The 20,721-nt window shown below is 47.3% G+C and overlaps 2 protein-coding genes across 3 annotated transcripts; one reads left to right on the top strand and one right to left on the bottom strand.

Moving 5' to 3' along the window:
- Positions 1-3,576: 3,576 nt before the first annotated feature.
- NLE1 (notchless homolog 1) lies at positions 3,577-12,918 on the top strand. Of its 2 annotated transcripts, XM_016125687.2 has the most exons (13): positions 3,577-3,678; positions 3,810-3,953; positions 4,903-5,120; positions 5,727-5,806; positions 6,594-6,670; positions 6,822-6,919; positions 7,254-7,446; positions 7,935-8,070; positions 8,237-8,283; positions 9,575-9,777; positions 11,613-11,772; positions 11,878-11,948; positions 12,599-12,918. In XM_016125687.2, the coding sequence occupies exons 1-13, from the start codon at positions 3,655-3,657 to the stop codon at positions 12,609-12,611; spliced, it is 1,464 nt and encodes a 487-aa protein (XP_015981173.2). In that variant the 5' UTR covers positions 3,577-3,654; the 3' UTR covers positions 12,612-12,918. The 2 variants fall into 2 exon arrangements, with proteins under 2 accessions (XP_015981173.2, XP_015981259.2); XM_016125773.2 differs by lacking the exons at positions 3,577-3,678; positions 3,810-3,953; positions 4,903-5,120 and adding an exon at positions 5,136-5,349.
- A 1,611-nt stretch (positions 12,919-14,529) lies between these two features.
- Positions 14,530-20,524, bottom strand: FNDC8 (fibronectin type III domain containing 8). The gene is made up of 4 exons (XM_016126381.2): positions 20,316-20,524; positions 17,059-17,428; positions 15,335-15,568; positions 14,530-14,782 (listed from the first exon to the last, which is right to left on the bottom strand). Exons 1-4 carry the CDS (start codon positions 20,522-20,524, stop codon positions 14,630-14,632), a joined length of 966 nt encoding a protein of 321 aa, XP_015981867.1. The 3' UTR covers positions 14,530-14,629.
- Between the last annotated feature and the right edge of the window lie 197 nt (positions 20,525-20,721).

Raw genomic sequence — 20,721 nt, 5'->3', positions numbered from 1 at the left:
TTTATCGCCCCTGCCAGTGGCTCCAGACCATATTTGGCCACAGGGGCAGGTGCCCCTGGAGCCTGTCATTGATACTCAGAGCCCTCCCCCTCCCCAGACTGGATAGTCAGGACCACGTGGAAATGCTGACTAACCTCTGCCCTGGCACACCACTCAGGGCAGTCCTGGGGGCTCAGAAACTCATATTCCAAAGAAGGAGAGAAAGAACCAGAAGGGACGGGAAGCCCCCAGCAGAACTCCCTCTCTAGGCACAGCTATAGCGCGCCTACTCCACCTCCATCCCAGATAAACAACCTCTTCTCCCTCTCCCCAACCACTGCTATTTTGGGAGCAGAGTGACAGCTGAGGGGCTGACAGTCTTAGACCTGCAGAGCAGCTGCCCAGGTCCCATAGGAACTGGAGACTTCCAGAAACGCCCTTCTGGAGGGAGGAGGAGGAAGAAGAGGGACGAAAGTTCCTTCCCCTTTTCTACTTGTCCACAATTTTACTACCTTTCTGGGATTCACTTGTTGAAAATGTCCTTGCTTTTCAGAAAGACCAGTAGACTTGCTAACTCAGTTTCATGTCAGAAGGTCCTGTTTTGATCTGCGTGTCTTCTCTCGTTCCTCCCTATTTGTAGCAAATGGGCATATTCACAGTCTTCCTCTCCCATCTGACTGGGAACTCCCTGAAGATGGATTCTATATATCCCCCACCAGACCTTCTCCTAGGGCAAGAGCTGAGTCAGCCTGAGAATTTCTGGAGACCAAGGACTGTACCCCCTATTTGACTGGAAACTCTCTTGGGATAAGCTGAGTCTACCTCATCAGAAGGAAGTCTTCCTGGGACAAGAACTATGTATTCATCATCAAAGAGGATCCCCCTAGGGAACTGTTTCTCCTCATTTGACTGAGGGTTCCTCAGGCAAATTTATGAGGTTGTCTCTACTTGGACTCAGAACTCTCTCACTTTTTCAGTGTCTCCAAGCCCCGGGGTGCGAGCTGCCTCTCCGAGGAGCATCTCATGCAGTTCGACTTCTTCTGGTGCAGAGCCTGGCAGAGTCATTGTCCAATGCATGTTTCCGGAATGAATAAGTGGGCGAATGAATGGTGTCTTCACGCTGATACTCTTTCGCTTACCATCATTCTGTTCTCCCACCTCACATAACTTCAAATTTACCTTATCCAGGCTGAGAAAGACACCGAAGAAAAGCTTAGGGGGGTTATCCACACTAGATTCTTCTCCTGACTCTGTGACATTGAATACACAGTTATGACCCTGGAAAAGTTCTACTGCCCTACTGGACACAAGGCCCGTATGTTTGTCTGATCTATGTTTGTTGAATGAATGAATGGTTGAATGAATAAATAAGTGGCTAGATGAATTTCCTATGCTCATGGCACTCCAAACCTTGGGCCCCTTTGTGGGATAAGTTTTCCATAGCAACAATGTAATATGATAAAAGATCCTGCCATTGACAGAGAACTGTGGTTCTGTGACTTTAGGTCTAAGGAATCACAGCTTCAAATCTTGATTTAGTTATTCATTCCATGAGCATTTCTTAAGCATCTCCTATGTGCCAGGAACCGTGCGTGAATGATCACAAAAACAGAGAACTCTCATGAGGGCAAGAATTTGTGTTCATTTTGTTCACGTACACATTCCAAGTGTGTAGTATGTAGTAGGTGCTCAATAATATTTGTTGAATGAATAGATGAAATAACTCCATAAATCTGTGATTTTAAATATGGGGGATACCTAGATGTTTTGAAAACATATAATAGGAAAACATAACTTCCTTTCAACAAGGTTTCCCTAGATAAATGATTAAAAGAGTTAATATATGTAGAGCTCCTAGAACAATGCCTGATAGAGAGTAAGTGCTCAACATGTTTTTGAATGAATGAATGAATATTTAAGGCAAAACCTGAAGAATGAGGAACTGTTTCTGTATTAGGAAGCTGGAGTTGCCATAACAAAATACCACTGACTGAATGGCTTAAACATCAGCAATTCACTTTCTCACAATTCTGGCTACTAAGAGTCTGAGATCAACGGTTGGTACCATCAGGGTTGGTTTCTTATGAAACCTCTCTTCCTGGCTTGTAGACAGACAACTTCTTATGATGTCTTTACGTGGCCTGCATGCTCTGGTATCTTTTCCTATTTCCAAACATAGTCATGCTAGGAGTTAGGGCTTCAACATATGAATTTGTGCAGGGACACAATTCCATTAATAACATTTCCAGACAGAGAAAAATGCATGTACAAAAGCATTGATGCAGGAAGGGTCATGCCTTAGAAGAACTGTGACAAAGCTAGAAGGATTTGATCTTAAAGAAAGAAGAATGGTTGGAGAGGTAAGTAAGGCTGAGTGGACCATTATAAAGAGTTCGATTTTTTTTTCCCCCCCTGCATGTAATAGGAGCCACTATGGGGTTTTAGGGCGGAGAGTAACAGACCAGATTTTTGGTTTGAACCCTGAGAGGAGGTAAGCGTAGAAACAGGAAGACAAGTGAAAAGGTTATTGTAGAAAATCATAGTGACTCATACCAGAGTGTGGCAGTGGGGACCGAGAAAACAGTTTTAAGGAAGGTTAATTGGGCAGAACTGACAGAGAGTGCCTGGATGTGCCTGGATGTGAGGGGTGAGGGAAAAAAGAGCTAACAAGGAAGATCCCGGGTTTCTGGTAAGATCTCGTGTTCTTCGATCTTTGCTTCAGTTCCTCATCTGTAATATGAAGAGAAAAGGGTTGTTGTGAGGATTAAGAGTTATAGGTGTAAGGCACTTATAACAATGCCTGACATATTGCTATCATTATCATTATTATTGTTACTGCTGTTTACAGTATTAAAAACTGCAGACATTTTCTGCCTTTGTACTCAACAAGTATTACTAATTGATTTGATCCACTTTTAAAAGAATTTTAAGGGGAAGTGAATGGGGAAGTTGAAAAGAGTAAATGTATGGTCAAATGTATATTGAAAGAACACTAAATTTTGGGTGACGTGCGCTTAATTCAATATACAGATGATGTATTATGATATTGTGCACTTGAAACTTATATAATCTCATTAATCGATGTCACCCCAATATATTTAATTTTTTTAAAAAGTAATCTATCTCTGGGTGGATAAAGTTACAGAGATTTTTATTTTATTCTTTTTCTTATCCACATATTCTAATTTTTTGAAATAAGCATGTGCAGTAAAAAGTACAATGAAAGTCACTTTTTCAAATTAAAAAAAAAAAGAGTACTAATTCCTGCCCTCAACCCAAAAGCCTCTGGCTTTGTAAGTCACACCTCCTACAGGGGAGCTCCTGCCTGGAGTCTATTCCCTCTTCTGTCATTTTTTATTTCTGTGATCTGGGGGAAAACCAACCGCTCAAAGCCTCGATTCCTCCCTCTCTCAAATTGGGCAAGAATCCCTGTTCTGAAGAGATAAAAGGCTGCTTGTATCCTGGAGGGACTGAATGTGGCGGCAGCTACCTGTCCAAGGAGAGGTCGTGGAGATGGATATCAGGTGAGACCACTCTTCAGGCCGGAGGCCCGGCACGGCGTGACATTTTCCCTCCGCATCACCAGAGGGCGATGTTCTGGACTGCGGCACCGCCAGATCACGGGAGCGGCGTTCCGTCCCTCCAGAGACTTTCTCCTCCACGTGGGGACGCAGGATGGCGGTGGCAGTGGTGGCGGGGGTGCGTGAGTGGGGGCGGGGGCACTGCGGCTGGGCGCTCGGGCCCAGGGTCCCCGAGGCCGGAGGGAGGCGGAGGAGGGGGCCTTCCCGTCCCAGCGGCGTGGCTGATGCCCGCCGCACGTGTTGGTGCAGGGCGAGGCGGCCCAGCGCGACGTGCAGCGGCTGCTAGTGCAGTTCCAGGATGAGGGTGGGCAGCTGCTGGGCTCCCCGTTCGACGTGCCCGTGGACATCACCCCGGACAAGCTGCAGCTCGTGTGCAACGCACTGCTGGCCCAGGTGAGCGGTGGGCGGCGCTGCCTCGGTCGGGCCCACGGGTGGCAAGGAGACCAAAGATTTAGGGATCGAGGGCCCCATCACTCACCAACAGTGGGAGAAGCACCCTGGAGCGAGTCGGTGGAGTGTCATCTAATTTGGGGGAGGGTAGGAAGATGTCATCAATTTGAGAGCGCTTTATGTGCCGCCCACAGCGGACCATCTGCGGAGAGGGACTGCATCTTGAACGCATTGGGTGCATTGTCAAATGAGTTTTCACCACAGCCCCTACTTAATATTTTACAGTGTGGCCCCGGAGACATTAAATAATTTGCACGATGCTACGCAGTAGATGGTTGATTTGCAATTGGAACCCAAATGTGTCAGACTCAAAACCTGTGCACTTCCAAGCCAGTGTTTCAGAGTGTTGCCCCCTGTTGGGGTGGGACCATTAAAAATGCTGTACTTGGACCCCACCCCAGAGTTATCACACCAGACTCTGGGGTGAGGTAGAGAGTTTGCATTTCCAACCATTTTTTTGGATGCTGCTTACACATTATACAGCATGTTTGGTGTTTTCAAAAACACTAATATTATACTAACCCTAATCCTGGACTTTAGTGTTCCTTTTGAAGAATGCTAAGGAATCTGAATTAGTCATTAGCAGTAGCAAGTAGTTGCTCAGAGCCTGTTTTTTTTTTTTTTTTTTTTTTTTAAATCAAGTGGGAATATTAATGCCTACCTCCCAGGGTTGTTGTGGGATGCAAATAAAGGATTTAAAAGTGCTATATAAGCATCCTATAGTTGCTCTTCAAGGATTAAAAAGGTCTTTCTCTGGGGAATGATGGAGGTAACTCAAGCAGGGTGGCTGAAAAGAAGCTTTACGTCCACAGCTCAGTATGGAGGCTCCCTGGTGGAGGTGGCCTCTGCCCATCCCTTAATGGGGAAGTTTCCCTTTGCCGTTGCCTTCCAGGAAGATCCCCTGCCACTGGCTTTTTATGTCCACGATGCTGAGATCGTCTCCTCACTGGGGAAGACACTGGAGTCCCAGGCAGTGGAGACAGAGAAGGTCCTTGACATCATCTACCAGCCACAGGCTATCTTCAGGGTCCGCGCTGTGACCCGCTGCACCAGCTCCTTGGAGGGTCACAGTGAGGCGGTTATTTCTGTGGCCTTCAGCCCAACAGGAAAGTAAGAACAGTTGCAGAATTGTGGAAGGGAGTGTGGGGTGCAACTTCTGGCTGGGATGAGGAGGGTACCCCCAAGTTATGATTGATAGGGCCTCCATAGACCCAATAGACCCGAGCTCTGGGCTCAAGTTGGAAACAAGGGACTTCACCAGTGAGATTTTGTCCACAGAGACCAAGGACACCTGCCTTGGAAGAGCCCTTCATGGATTTGATCTCAAGAGATCTGAGCTGTAAGTTCAGCTCTTCCCCTTTCTAGCTGTGTGACCTGGGCAAGTCACTTAACCTTTCTGAGTTAATTATTCTTCATCTTCAAACTGGATTTCTTTATTCTCAGTCCTATGAGGATAATGAGAAGCTTTAAATCTAATTATAGCTGTGGCCATTCCTTTAAGGAAGGAAGAGAAGATAAATGACCTCCTAAAAGTTTTCTCCCAATAGCATTAGTTTTACATTTCTCCTCAGGGGAGAGAGGAAAGTCCAGTTCAAATGCTAGTCCCAAAAGATGATTGAATAGACAGCAGAAATTCACGTGTGCACTGTTTTGGTGTGGGCCCTACCCCTTGCTCCCTGACCTGGGGGAGGTCAGGCAGCTACTCTTCTTCCCCAGGTACCTGGCCAGCGGCTCTGGAGACACCACTGTGCGCTTCTGGGATCTCAGCACTGAGACACCGCATTTCACATGCCAAGGTCAGTATGCACTTAGCCATTGAGAGGGTCTTAGTGATAGGCAGATGACTCACTCAGCCCTTTCATTCCTGAGGAGGCCCAGAGCATATTCCAACTCTTTCACCCAGTTAATGACTGACAGTATCTTTGAGCCCAGCCAGCAACTTAAACAAGCAGACTGAGCCAAAGAGTCAGTGTGGGGTTGTGGGAAGGGGCTGACTGGGTAGTGTGAGAACCTGGCTTAAATCCAGCCTCTGCCACAGTGATTCCAAAACTTGAATATGCATCAGAATCACCTGGGTAACTTGTTAAAATACAGACTGCTGGGTCCCACCCCTAGAGTTTTAGTCTCCATAGGTCTGGGGTGTGGTCTGAGAATTTGTCAAGTTCCTAAATAGTGCTGATGCTGCTGGTCTCGGGGATCGACCACATACTAGCTGGGTGACCTCGTGAGTGTTGGGCATGCTCTCCTCTAAGCTTCAATTTTCTTCTCATCTGGAAAATGGGGGTGATAATTCTTGCTTTGCTTCATACCTTAGAGCTATCGTGAGAATTACAGGGAATGACGTGTGAAAACACTTTATACCATATGTCATGTAGGAAATTATTAGAAAGTGCTAGTGTTATCTGTGTGGCAACATGCATGGGTCTAGCACTTGGGATGGATTCTCCCTTTCCTAGGAGCCTTATCTCTCCTTTTGTTTGATTATTCATTTATTCAGCAACTAGTTTAGCAATGTGCCAGGCATTGCTAGAAACTGGGGATAAAGACAGATGTCCCTCCTTTCTCCCTCCCTTTCTTTCTTAGGACACAGACACTGGGTCCTTAGCATATCTTGGTCCCCAGACGGCAAGAAGCTGGCTTCAGGCTGCAAGAATGGCCAGGTAGATGGGGGTCAGGGTAACTTAGCAGAGACTCTGGGGCTCTCTTCCTGGGAGCTGGGTCAGAATCTTCAGGGAGGTAGGGGTGGGCGGAAGACCTTTGGTGGGGCAGGGACAGGTTGGGGAAGGTTATTTGGTGAGCTTCTATCTTTAGATTCTCCTGTGGGACCCAAGCACAGGAAAGCAGGTGGGCAGGACCTTCGCTGGCCACAGCAAGTGGATCACAGGCTTGAGCTGGGAGCCCCTCCATGCGTAAGTGACACTGACAGCTGGGGCGAATGAGGAACAGGGGGCTCAAAGCTGTTCCCTGCATGATACAGAGAGTTTTATTTGAAAGGACGAGGTGAGCAGTCAAGACTGACAGTGACCGCAGGGCAGGAAGTGAGGAAGGTCTGACCTGCGTTGCTGCTTGGGAAAGGGCTATTCATCACAGGGCCTTAGAGCTGCCTTGACATGCAGCCAGATCTTGGAGTCAGAAAGCTATCAAGACACTGCCCCTGACCCTTGCTTAGGGAATGGGGAGGTGCCATGGGAAGACAGGTTTGCCAGGTCAGAAGTGAGGTCACATCTTCCTTCCCTTCTTCAGGAACCCTGAGTGCCGCTATGTGGCCAGCAGCTCTAAGGATGGCAGCGTGCGGGTCTGGGACACAACTGCAGGCCGCTGTGAGCGCATCCTCACTGGGCATACCCAGTCAGTCACCTGTCTCCGGTGGGGAGGGGACGGGCTTCTCTACTCTGCCTCCCAGGACCGCACCATCAAAGTCTGGAGGGCTCACGATGTAAGAGCTAACGGGGTTCAGAACCTAGCCTGGGCAATCTCAGGCCATGGGACCAGCACTGGAAGGAACACTGACCAGTGTTTCCTGGGCATGTTCTGAGAGCCAGGTTGGGGAGGTGCTTCAGGAACAAGGGGTCCTGTGGTTGGTGCTGCAGTGTAGTGGTGGTTCCAGTATCCATTAACACAGCCAGGCTCTGGAAATTCTTGCTCTAGGCCTGTTTAGCCTTACTGAATCTGCCATTTCCCAAACTAACTTGACGAGCTCTTTTATTCTGATATACTTAACTTCCCTTCCATGAAATACATTTTCAGAAACATCGATCTGGGCCACTGCCCTCTTTTTACAAATGAGGTGAGATTTCAGCCCACAGTTATTTGATTAAGGTCACAGTGAATAAATGTCCGGAGTCTTCTGGAGTTAATCCGGAGGTGCAGGTTCCCTAGGATGGAGAGTGATGTGTGTGTCTGACCTGTCTCCCTCTGCCATAGGGTGTGCTGTGCCGGACTCTGCAAGGCCACGGCCACTGGGTGAACACCATGGCCCTCAGCACTGACTATGCCCTGCGCACAGGGGCCTTTGAGCCAGCTGAGGCCTCAGTTAATGCCCAAGACCTCAAAGGGTCCTGTGAGTGAGCGGGAGAAGGGGAGAGTGGGCTTCCTAGAAAGAGCCAGTTCTCTAGTTTAATATGTGAGAGTCAGACTAAGCCTGGGGGGTGTTTGCTATTTGTGTTGGATTTTCTAATCAGCCTTGTTCCTCATTTCTTTCTCTCCTTTCCAATATGTGGACACAGTGCAGGAGTTAAAGGAGAGGGCTCTGAGCCGATACAACCTTGTGCGGGTATGTGCCAGCTGCCAGCATGTCCAGCTCTGTATCATCCTCTGCTAGTCCCTACAACACTTTGCAGACACTCAGGCCCCTCTGCCTTCTAGCCCCAGCTCAGAATGTACCTTTTCTGGAAATTTGTTCTTGATAATCCTAGTTTATAATGCTAAGAGCTTAATGTCCTGGCGATCATTTTATTTCACTTTGTTTTATTTGCTTCCCTATTGCATTCCCAAGGTATCTCTCTCTTTTTTCATTTAGTTTGTGTGAGTTACATAGTCACATGATCTAAGGATCAAAGAACACAGAAAGGTAGATAATGAAATATCTCTCATCTCTGCCATACATTCATCCATTCGTTCTGGAAGCATCTAGTGCCACCAGTATCTTGTTTTTCCCTCCCAAAACTGCATGTGTATATGTACACTATACAATACAGTCATGCACTGCATAACTGTTTCAGTCAACAGCCGACCGCATATGTAACGGCAGTCCCATGAGATTGTAATGAAGCTGAAAAATTCCTATCGCCTAGTAACATAGCTGTCCTAACATCCTAGCAATACATTACTCAGGTGTTTGTGGTGATGCTAGTGGAAACCTACTGCACTGCCAGTCTCATTAAAGCATAGCACATACAATTATGTACAGTACATAATACTTGACAATGATTTTAAATGACTGTTACTGGTATATATATTTACTGTACTATGTTTCTTATTATTAGAGTGTACTCTTTACACTTATGTTTAAAAAGGCCTGTTGTAAACATATGCCATATTCAGCCAGCAGCAGCCTCATGAATCTCCTGTTTGACGTGTCTCTTGATTGCATCGTTTTCTCTTGTGCTTGATTTAATCTCATGTTTTGTATAGTAGCTTGTTTTACAGGCTTGTAGTGTAGGAGCAGTAGGCTGTACCATATAGCCAAGGTGTGTAGTAGGATATACCTTCTAGGTTTGTTCACACAGTGACAAAATCGCCTAACGGTGCATTTCTCAGAATGTATCCCTGGCATTAAGCAGTACATAACTGTACACATACACACATATGTACACAAACCCACACGTAAAATCTTTCCCCTTTTTAACACACCATTCTGTACCTTGCTTTTTCATGTAATTACACATCTTAGAAATTGTCCCATGTTCATAAAGTTGCCTTTTGGGGGAGGTAACCCATGGCCTTATTTCTCTGAGTTCTGGCCTCCTTGCTGGTATTGAGTCATCAGTGCTGTGTTTGCTGCTGAGGTCGGACTCTCCTGTCTGAGACTGTGTCCAACACAGTGTGCTTTCTGCTTCCCCTAGGGCCAGGGCCCAGAGAGGCTGGTGTCTGGCTCAGACGACTTCACTTTATTCCTGTGGTCCCCAGCAGAGGACAAGAAGCCCCTCGCACGGATGACGGGACACCAGGCCCTCATCAACCAGGTGCTCTTCTCCCCTGACTCCCGCATCATTGCCAGTGCCTCCTTTGACAAGTCCATCAAGCTGTGGGATGGCAGGACGGGCAAGTGAGTCGGGGTATGGAGAGGGAGAGGAGGGCCACTGCTTCTCTGGAAGGGGCTTAGCTCTGCCACTTACTGGCTGTGTGGCCTTGGCAAGTGTTTGGATTTTCTGAGCTTCTATTTCCTCTTCTGTAATATGTAGACTCCTTACCTGTTGGCTTTGTTACAAGGATTAAATGAGATGGTATATTTAGCATCAGCATTAAGCGGGCACTGAAAATGATAGTTCATTTCATATCTGAAGAGAGAAATGATTTTAAAACTGACCCTCCTCAAAGTGTAATCCACAGACTCGCCGCAGTGGCATCCTCTGGGAGTCTGAAAGAAATTCAGAACCTCAGGGCCTACCCCAGACCTTATAAATCAGAATCTGCATTAAAAAAAAATTTTTTAAATTAATTTTCTATTTATAGTTGACCTATAACATTATGTTAGTTTCAGGTGTACAACATAATGATTAGACATTTAAATACCTTACAGAGTAATCACCTTGGTAAGTTTAGTACCGTCTGACGCTGTACATAGTTATTATATTATTGACCATAGTCCCTATGCTGTATTTTACATCCCTGTGACTGTTTTTATAACTAGCAACTTATACTTTCTTAATTCCTTCAACTTTTTCATCCACCCCTCCACCCCCCTCCCATCTGGCAACCATTAATTTGTTCTCTGGATCTATGAGTCTGTTTCTATTTTGTTTGTTCATTTAGTTAGATTCTGCATATAAGTGAAGTCATATGGTATTTATTTTTCTTTGACTTATTTTACTTAGCGTAATACTCTCTAAGTCCATACTATCATTAGTGGCAAGATTTCATCCTTTTGTTATGGTTGAGTAATAATATTCCATTATATATATATATATACACCACACTTTTTTTTATCCATTTGCCCATCGATGGACATGTAAATTGTTTTTATATCTTGGCTATTGTAAATAATGCTGCAATGAACATAGGGGTGCATATATTTTTTCAAATTAGTGTTTAGGATTTTATTTTATTTATTTATTTATTTATTTTGGATAAATACCCAGAAGTGGAATTGCTGGGTCATTTGGTAGTTTTTTGTTTTTTTGTTTTCTAATTTGTTGAAGCACCTCCATACTGTTTTCTGTAGTTCCTGCACCAATTTCCAATCCCACCAACAATGTGTTTGAGGGTTCCCTTTTCCTCATGTGCTCCCCAACACGTTTGCTGATTTGTTGATAATATCCACAGAATCTGCATTTTAATAAGGCTACCAGTTGATTCTGCTTGTCATTAAGTCTGAGGAGCACTATAATGAGACAGTGGCCTCAGGTTCATTAGTTTGGAGGAGCGGTAAAGGCATGGGTAAGGAGGAGGAGGATCAAGGAATACCCTTGGCACCTATGTGTCAGTTGTGTATTTTCACACAGCAACCCTTTGAGATAGTCCTAGGCCTTCAATTCCTTTTTAAGGTAAGGAAACTGAGTCTTAGAGATGCCTAATAACCTGTCTCAATAGACACAGCTAGTCTGTATTGACCTAAGAGTTGCAGCCACCCGTCAGCAAGCAACTGTTATATTGGGATATCAGGCAGATAGGATAAGCAGAGGGCTGCTTTGGATCCTAAGGTGTGCAAAGTCAAGTGGTGTGGAGGCCTGACAAAAGGCACCCTGGAAATGACATTTGGAGAAGTTTTACAAATATGTAATGAGCAGTAATCATTAAATTGGTCTGGGGTAAGGGCCTGGCAGTGGGACTTTGTATACATTCTAACATGCAGCCAAGTTTGAGAACCACTGCCGTGGGCACAGAGGACCCGTCAGACATGTTCGAAGATCTGATATCCACCATCATTTTTCGCTGGCCCAGATACCTGGCTTCCCTGCGTGGCCATGTGGCTTCCGTGTACCAGATTGCATGGTCAGCTGACAGCCGGCTTCTGGTCAGTGGCAGCAGTGACAGCACATTGAAGGTATGGGACGTGAAAGCCCAGAAGCTGGCCACAGACTTGCCAGGCCACGCAGATGAGGTACGGCTGACCCTTGTGGGCAAGGGGTGGGTATGGAATTGAAGCCTGGCCATCCTCCCCCAGCCCTTCTCCCTGCCCCTCTTTCTCTCTTCCTCCTTGGTTTAGGTATATGCTGTCGACTGGAGTCCAGATGGCCAGAGAGTGGCAAGTGGTGGGAAGGACAAATGCCTCCGGATGTGAGTTTGGGGGAGATGGTGGTTGGTGTGCTTGGCTCTCTCCTGTCCTTGAGTCGTCACTGTCTGCAACTTTCCCTTCTGGCATAGAATTCTCAGGGCTCTCCAGGTGCCCGCACTGTCCTGAGATGGTGTACGGAGCCAGGTTCTCAGCGGGCAGTGGGAGGGCTGTGGGAATTGCAGGGATCTAGAAGACCCAAGTGAGTGCAGGGTCGCCCCAGTGCGAGGTGGTAATTTTTGTTAGCACTGTACGGGGCACCCTAAGACCTAGATCAAATCCTGGTTCTGCCTCTTAGTGAGCGTTCGTGGAGAGCTTGGATAACCCGTCTCTTGGGGGTTATCAAACTTCCGTAGACAGAGCAAATATAGGACGTAAACACACCTTGGAACCTGAAGCATTGTGTACTTGTAAAGGCCTGTCATTGGACAACTTCGGTGGGCATCCCAGGGGCCAGGCCCTGGGCTGCGGCCCTGGCTGAGGCAGGCAGTGGGTGCCTAGCCTAAGTTTGGGTGGTCGGAGCAGGGACAGTAACGAGGCTCTTGATGACTGAGGGGAAACTACAACTTCTTCCCATCATGGGCTTCTGGGACTATGTGGCAGCATCCCTTTCCTGCGATGGCCTCCCCATCCCATTCCCTTCCCTTCTTCACAGATGGAGGAGATGAGAAATCCCACAGCTCTCTCTAACCCCCACCTGGACTCAGCCTGTGCCAGCTGCCAGCCCTGACAGAGACCAAAGACTGAGGTGGTGATCCTGAGAATGTGTGTGGCCTGCTGTCCCTGCTTAGACCCCACTGGGTTCCCTCCCCAGAGCAGGAGATTGGAGATCGCAGGAGGTTACCATGGAGCTCAGCCGTTGGCCATAGGCAATGACCTCTGCCGCTACACTGCCCTTGCTCCTTTCCCAGGTGTCACCTCTGTTCTGGGTCAGACCCCAGAATTTGTAACCAAATAAATAATTTATATTTTGTGTGTTTGGGTTATAATTCCTTGTCTAGAATCCCAGGGCTCAACCAAAGTCTGTGCTAAGTTTGTCTAGCCCCTTCCCTCTACACTAGGCTACACCAGAACTATACTTACCAGAAAGTCACCTGGCCTCTCTCTCCCCTGTCCCTGTGAGGGAGAGGCCAGTTGACACTGGGGAGGCTGGCTGAAGCCTCTGATAGTGACCAGAGGATAATCTAAGGCAATGTTCTTTGATGTGGTAAGCAACAGCCACATGTGGCTATTTCCATTAACAAGTAGTATTCCATACAGTTAGAAATACAGTTCTTGATTACATTCGCTCAAGGCTACTCTATGAGATGACACAGGTAGACAACACTCATCATCATAGGGAGTTCTGCCTGCCAGTGCTGCTCTGGGAGTGCTTTCCTCAGCCTCACACACACCATTCTTCTTGAGGTCCTGTCACGCACCAAGCACTATGCTAGGCTCTTGGGGTACAGACAGGAAGGAGCTGGCTGTCCCAGAGGACTCCCTCTCTAATGGGGCATGCAATGGTAAGAGCTCTAGCAGAAGCGGGTGTGGTGTGATATGGGAGAATGGTTCTGTCCTGTGAAGATTTCACATAGTGAAGTGAATCCCCACCAGGACATCCACAGGCAATTGACAAAGATCTTGCCTTCCATGCATTCTGCCTCTGCATTCTCTGATTCAGGTGCTAAGGCAGATAGACTCAGGCTGAACTTCCAAACCACCCTTGCATAAAGTCTGTTGTGGCTCGGGGCCACAGCATCTCTAACCTCCTTCCTGCTATCCCCCACCCCTACCTGTGCTTTTATGATTTTGCTTGTGTCTGACTGTGGTTCTCAGCTTCCACTTTGTAGTCTTTGCGGTAAGGCCGCAGGAGGGGCGAAGGGAGGCACCAGTTGCCAAGGTCCTATCTACAGGCACTTTCTGTTGTGTGTGCTCTCCCATGACCGTCACAGTAACTCTGCAGCCATGCCTGGACGGGTCTCATGTCCTCATATTTTTGATGAGGAAACAGCCCAAAAAGCTTAAATGGTTTGCCCATGTCCTCACATCCAAGAAGAGCCAGAATTAAATCAGACCCTGCCCCAGAGTTTGTGTACTTCGCACCATGTCCCTCCAGAGCTCAAATCTGATGTTTCACAGTGTGTGGGCTGCCCCTACCTCTTTCCATCATTTTTCCTGGTAAGTGTGTTTTAGTCTTTGAGTAGCAGTTTCTTCCCTATCATGGGGAAAGGGACGACGTTTGCAGAGCCAGGCAGTAGGTGCTAATGGCATCCCATTGCTCAACTCCCCCGCCTTGTTTTCCACCCCCACCTACCCACCCACCTGGACTCTTGGTCCTGGCAGAAGCCAGGAAGGTGGATGTCCGTGGCTCAGCTAAGGCTGTCCACAGCATGAAGCAGAATCTATGGGTTGTGGGTGACCTGCAGTTCTTTAATGAGGGACCTGGACCTAGTGAGGGGGTTGCCTAGCAGCTATGGGCAGTGGCTGACCTGGCCAGGCCTGCGGTGTCTGGGTGAGCGGAGTACTTGTCTAGGTGCCCCGACCCAGAGGTGGAGTTTCCGGTACCACTGCTGCCAGGCCCTGGGCTAGCAGGGTGGTCAGTGGTTCCCTGGCAGGGTGTAGGTGGTTCATTTCATGGTTCTGGTTCCTGAGAGCCCTGGGCCAAAGCTGAAGGTTGGTAAGGGGCTTCCTGGGGCCCTCTCCCTTAATAGGGGAATAGGTTTTCCAGATCTTCCAGCCTCCGCATTTCCTCCAGCCCGATGGTCACTGTTTTCCTCTGGGGTTCCTTGCGCTGCACAGTGATCTGGATGGGGTTGTTCTCGGGGAAGCTGTTCAGGTCAGTGGCCACAGTTGCAAACTGAAATAACACAAGAAGACCCCTCAGATTTCCTTCCCAGACCTGACCTCTTTGTTCTCTACCCCTCATTTGCTAAATGGGATCTTAGCTAGCCTTACCAACTAACCCACCAACACCAGAAATAGGTGCAAAGAGGCATGATTCAGACTTGTGATGTTTCCATCCATAGAGCTGTGTACTTGGGCTTCTCCCCCATCCTGTACCCCCGTCAACCCCACTACCTCCCATGGGCTGCTCCTTTGTCCCCCTTTAGCCTCCCCTCTTTCAATGCCTTTGACTTCCCAACCCACTCATGATCATTGGCACCAAGTTGAAAGATGAATATCATAGTGATGCTAATGAATATATTAGTTTGCATTTCTACTGGGCATTGGAGTGGCTTAATCCTTAAACTTCCCAAAAGAGAACAGCCCTGGAATTGTATATTTGCCCAGGTGGAAGGAAAGCAATCAAGGTGATGAGTCCTGTGGGTATAGGGGTACCCCAACCTCCAAAGCCCCTGGTGCAGACGTCTCTCCCTGACCCCTCAGGCCCCCTTCTCCCAGGGCTCACTTTATAGGGCTTGGACCACTTCCCCACCCCGGCCGCGTTGGCAGCACGGACGGTGAGGCAGTAACTTGTGTTAGGCTTCAGCTCCATCAGCTTGACGGTGGTGCCCAAGATCTTGTTGAAGATCCACGGGCGAGTCTTTGCATTGGGAGGCTCGTTACTTTTCTTGGTCACCTCCTGCAACAGGACCTGGTAGAAACTGACTTGCTGCTTGCCCAAGGCATAGGTCCAGGAAATCTAGGGGAAGAAAGCCCCCAAGGCTTCCTCAGACCTGGCCTGGCCTGGCCGCCCCTCACCCCGCCCCACCTCCATCCCCTGTCCCTGTTGGAACAGAGGCAGGTCTGATGGGAGGTGTAAGGCACTCAACTGAATGTGGAGTCCCGTGCCCGCTGCATATGCTAGTCTCCCTGTGCAACCCCACCCACTTCAGAGTGTGCCCTTATTCCATATTTTCTTAGACTGTGTCAGCCGAGAGGGACCTTAGAGACCATCTTGTCCACCTCGCTCATTGCGGATGGGGTGAAAAGTTCAGAGAGGGTAACTGGCTGACCCACAGTTGCACAGCAATCTAGTGACAGAGCCTGGGTTCAAACCAATAGCTCAAGAGCTCATACACTTTGTACTACAACAATGGTTGCCAATCCTGGCTAAGGATCTGAGGGAGTTTTATTAACACTGAGGATTCCTGACCTGCTGTCTTCTGCCTGTCTCTCATTTCCAGTTTCTCCTCTGTCTAGGCCAGTAGTTCTCAAGAGTTGGTGTGCATCAAAATACCCTAAAGGACTTGTTAAAACACAGATGGCTAGCCCCTGCCCAGTCAGTTTCTGATTCAGTATGCCTAAGTTGGGGGGGGGGGGCAGGGACAAGAATTTAAATTTCTAACGAGTTGCCTTATGACCCTGATGCTGACGCTGGGAACCATGCTTTGAGAAACGCTGCTCTAGGCCATCCAACAATAGGGCTTCCAGATTTATTTTCCTTAAATACAGTTCAAATTGCATCCATCATCACACATGAAGCACTGCAAAAAGCTGTTCCCTATTGCTTACAGAAAAATCTATAAAGTAGCCTAACATTGGAGGACAAGCAGAAAATGACCCCAGACTGACTAACTTTCTATTTGTCTCTATTCCCTTTCTGTTACTCTAGGTCACTGATACTCCATGTGTGGTCTGTGGGCCATCAGCACCACCTGGGAATTTGTTAGCAGTACAAATTTTCAGGCCACACCCCAGGCCTACTAAATCAGAACCTGTAGGGATAAGGCCCAAGAATCTCATTTTTAACAAAATGATCAGATCTGTAGGCACATGAAAGTGTGGGATGTCCTGGATTAGGACCCGGTGTCTCTTCAACTCCCACCTATGAGCCTTTGCTAGTGTCAGCCCCTCTATGGAATGACTTTCCCCTATCTCCAGATGTTTAAATCCTACCTCTGTATCCCAGCTCAAATATTACCAAGAGCCACCAAGTTAATTCCTGCACCTGGAAGTAATGTTATACTTCCTCTGAACTCCTGGTGGCATCTGAACTCTTCCTACAGCACTGAGCTCTTTCTAGGTTGCACTGGAGTTCTTCACAGGCACACCCTCTCTCCTAACCCATGAGCTTGAGCTCAAGATGCCTGTGGTAGGCATCTTCACATTCTCCACAGAGCTCAGCTCAGTGTCTGGCACATTGGGGACTGCCAGTAAGCCTTTGCCAAGAGTATGAGGAGGGGAACGCACCACAGCCGTGGAATCGCTGACCGTATGCTCACAGATGAAAGGTGCCTTTGGTACGTCCATGACCACGGAGGACTCTGAGTGTGTCGAGGAGGTGTCTGTGTCCAGCTCAGGGTTGTCAAGGTCAAGCAGGCCCCCAGGAGCGACTTTGGACTTAGATTGGTGGGGACAGAGGGCCATGTCCCCCTTTCCTGTATTCTTGGCCACCGAGGAGGTGCTGAGTTTGTTCAGTTCACCTTCCAGCATCCCTGCAAAGAAGCTGCTGTTGGGCTGGGTCACTGCCAGTTTGATGGGATTCAACAAGGTGGATGAGATGGGGGAGATGCTGGTGTCATCTGAGCTGCATTCAGAATCATCCCCTGACATTGGCCTCCTGGAGTGAGAGGAGGACAGATGAGCCAGATGAAGGAGGCCACCCCAGCCATGCAGCCTAGAAGCTGCCGGAGGCCAGGCCTTGGGCCTGACTTGCGGGGGTCCCCAGCTGCTTCTGAACAGCTCAGAACATCCTTCCTGCTGTGCAGCAGTGCATCAAACTCACCAGGGCACTCGTTAGGGAAAAGTGCATATTCCTGGTTCCCAGTCCCCAGGTGGGATGGCACTGGGGAAGCTGCTAAAGTTAATAGGATCCTCAGACAATTCTGATGCAGGTGTTCTGAGCACCACAATTTGAGAAACTACTAACACTACTAAAACTTTAAGTCCTCCCGCCAAGTGGGGTGCAAACGCCCCGGGGAATGACCACACTGATCTACTTGGGTATGAAAAAATATCCAAAAGTATCTAAAAGAAAAATAATAAATTAAGCTTTATTAATATTTGTTTACTATTGTTTAATAGTTAATGTAATAACTGATTTATTTACTTAGAATTTATAACATTTAACAATAGTAATATATGGCATTATAAATTGATATACATATATTGGGGTAAATGATTGAAAACTTTTTTCTTCCATTCTAAATTTTTAAAATGATGAACTATTTTAGACATATCCAAAGATAGCAAGACCAATATATTAAGCTTTTATTTAGCCATCATTCAGCTTCAGAACTCAAGCCTGATCAGTATAGGACCCTAGACACTTTCTTTCCCCACCTCAGTCTTCGTCCTCCTTCTCGGAGGTAACCAGAAAATTTTAAATTGTGTGTTTATTATTCCCCATGCCTTCACAGGTTTGTTATATGTATGTTATCTCTATGCAAGGCGCCTTTTGCATGTTTCTTATCTAATGGCAGCTTGCTTTTTCATTCAATATTGTGTTCTTTAGATTCATCTGTATTATGCGTATATCGCTCTGGTTCAGTCATTTTAACTGTCGTATGATATTGTTACCAATTCTTTGCTACTACCAAAAAACAAACAAACAAACAAACGCATACTTGTTTCCCTGCTATTTAATTTTTTTTTTTTACTGTTGAACTACAGAACTAAAAAAATTTGGCTTTCAAGTTTTTTTTAAAAAAAATCTTGATCCAAAGTAAGAAACCTGTATTACATGGCAACCTAGTACACTCATACACACATATAGAACTAAAACACATTGCACAAACCAGTATTTATACTATGTGTGATGTGCTCTGGAATTTTTTATTCTGTTTTATTTCCTTTTTATAATACTGATCTCCACCAACTAGAATGAGTTCTTGACCCATTAATAGGTCACAACCTACGGTTTGAAGAGCATTTGTCTAGTGAGAGCAGTCAAGGTCACATGGTGAGTTGATGGCAGAGTTGGAACTGAAACAAGATTTCCTACCCTGTGCTATGCAGCTGCCAGCTGCCCCTGGCGCTTTGCGGGTCCTTGCCTCTACTTCCTACCCCACCTCCCTCAGCTGCTCTGGCCAAGTCCAATAACTAACTCCTGGATCTCTTACTCCAGGCCAGCCTCTAGCTTTGTGGTTGGTTGATGGGTCAAATTTTCCTCCCTGAGCTCCAGTCCCATCGACCTCCTCTTAAGAAACGCTGATCAACCCAAACCTCCCATGCTAGGCCTTGGTGGACATTTGGGATTAGAGGATTCCTTCACTGAGATCCTTTGTGGGCTGAAATGTCTGAGTATTGATGCCAGTTATACTTCAGATTATCCTAATGAATCTCTGTTTTAGATTTATTTATTCAAAACACCAGTGCTGAATGGGCATGGAAGGCAGCTAGATATTGGGTTATATACTGGATATAGTCTCTGCTGGATGGATGTTAGCCTCTATTTTCAAATTTGGGACTGAAGCTCCCTGATCTTAATGAACTTATCTACAGCCACATATATCTAAGTGGTACAACTTGGGTTTGATCTTGGACTCATAGCCCTAAACTTTCCCATTATACCATGAAGTTTCCTACAAGTATTCATCACTTTAACCTTGCTGGCTTACTTATTGGTCCCTTAGGGCAGTGACCCCCAACCTTTCTGGCACCAGGGACCAGTGCTCCTATGAGAATCTAATGCCTGGTAATCTGAAGTGGAGCTGAGGCGGTGATGCTAGCTAGTGCTGGGGAGTGGCTGCAAACACAGGTGAAGCTTCGCTGGCTGGCCCACCTCTCACCTCCTGCTGTGTGGCCCAGTACCAGTCCCTAGCCCAGGGGTTAGGGACTCCTGCCTTAGGGAATGGACACCATATCTCTTTCATGTAATCAGGACCAGCTGCATAGCTTGTGGGTTCCTTTCGTAAAAAAATTATTGAGAATTTCAAGGCAATGACAGTAGAGAATCAAAGTTAACAACAGGGCCCTTCTAAGTGTGGAGTTGTGTGTGACAGCACAAGTCACACATCCATGAAGTACCCTGCAGATAATTTCCTCAACCCAAACTAACTGGCACCACCGCTCCTTCACTGGCTCACTCCCTTCCTTTCCTAGGAGATTCAGCTCACAGATAACCTCCTCAGATAAGTCTCCCTTAACTGTACCCCTCCCAAGCTATACTAAGCCCCTTCTGGTTCCTCAGTATCCTGTCAAAGTACAAACTACGGTGTATTATTCTTGGTTCTTACCTGGCACCCTCCCAACACACACACACACACACACACACACACACACACACACACACGCACACATCCCTGAGGCCTCCTGGAGGGGAAACCTACATACCTCCAAGAACTGATTTGGGGTCGAGAATCCACGGTGCAACCTGTACACATGCTTTTCCCTGGGGAGTCCAGGGATTGGGTTGTGACAAGTCCAGGCAGTACCACTCCTTCAAACCCCTCCCACTCCCCAGCTCCAGCCTTAGAAAGGAGGAAAGGACCAGACTTGTATCTTACGGTAGATTGATGTTATCTTCCTCCAAGAAGTTAACCAAACTGCCCTTTGAGGAAAGTGGGAGTCCTTTGGTAGCGACCATCCTGTTCATAGACTTGGGGTTTGGAAACGGCTTCGACTTTTGATCAAGTACATTCAAAATGTTGAGGGTTTCCTTTTTCGGCATGGCCTCCTCCCCATCTCCCACTTTATAGAGCATCTCTGACGCCATCTAGTTTGTTCAGGACCACAGCTGTCACCATGCAGGACGTCCAAGCTGACAGGAAGCGGAGAGAAACTGGGGGCAGCAGACCCACCCTTAGTTTGGGCGGGATGGAAGTACAATGAGCTGACTTCATAATCATCGCAGAGTGTAACAATTAGGGGCCGGCCTCCCCCTTGATCTGAGGCTGCTGCTGCCCAGGCCCA

This window comes from Rousettus aegyptiacus, unplaced genomic scaffold (assembly GCF_014176215.1).
Source record: "Rousettus aegyptiacus isolate mRouAeg1 unplaced genomic scaffold, mRouAeg1.p scaffold_m13_p_6, whole genome shotgun sequence".
Classification (NCBI taxonomy): domain Eukaryota; kingdom Metazoa; phylum Chordata; class Mammalia; order Chiroptera; family Pteropodidae; genus Rousettus; species Rousettus aegyptiacus.
The sequence above is the reverse complement of the archived record's forward strand: the minus strand, read 5'-3'. Positions and strand labels throughout refer to the sequence as shown.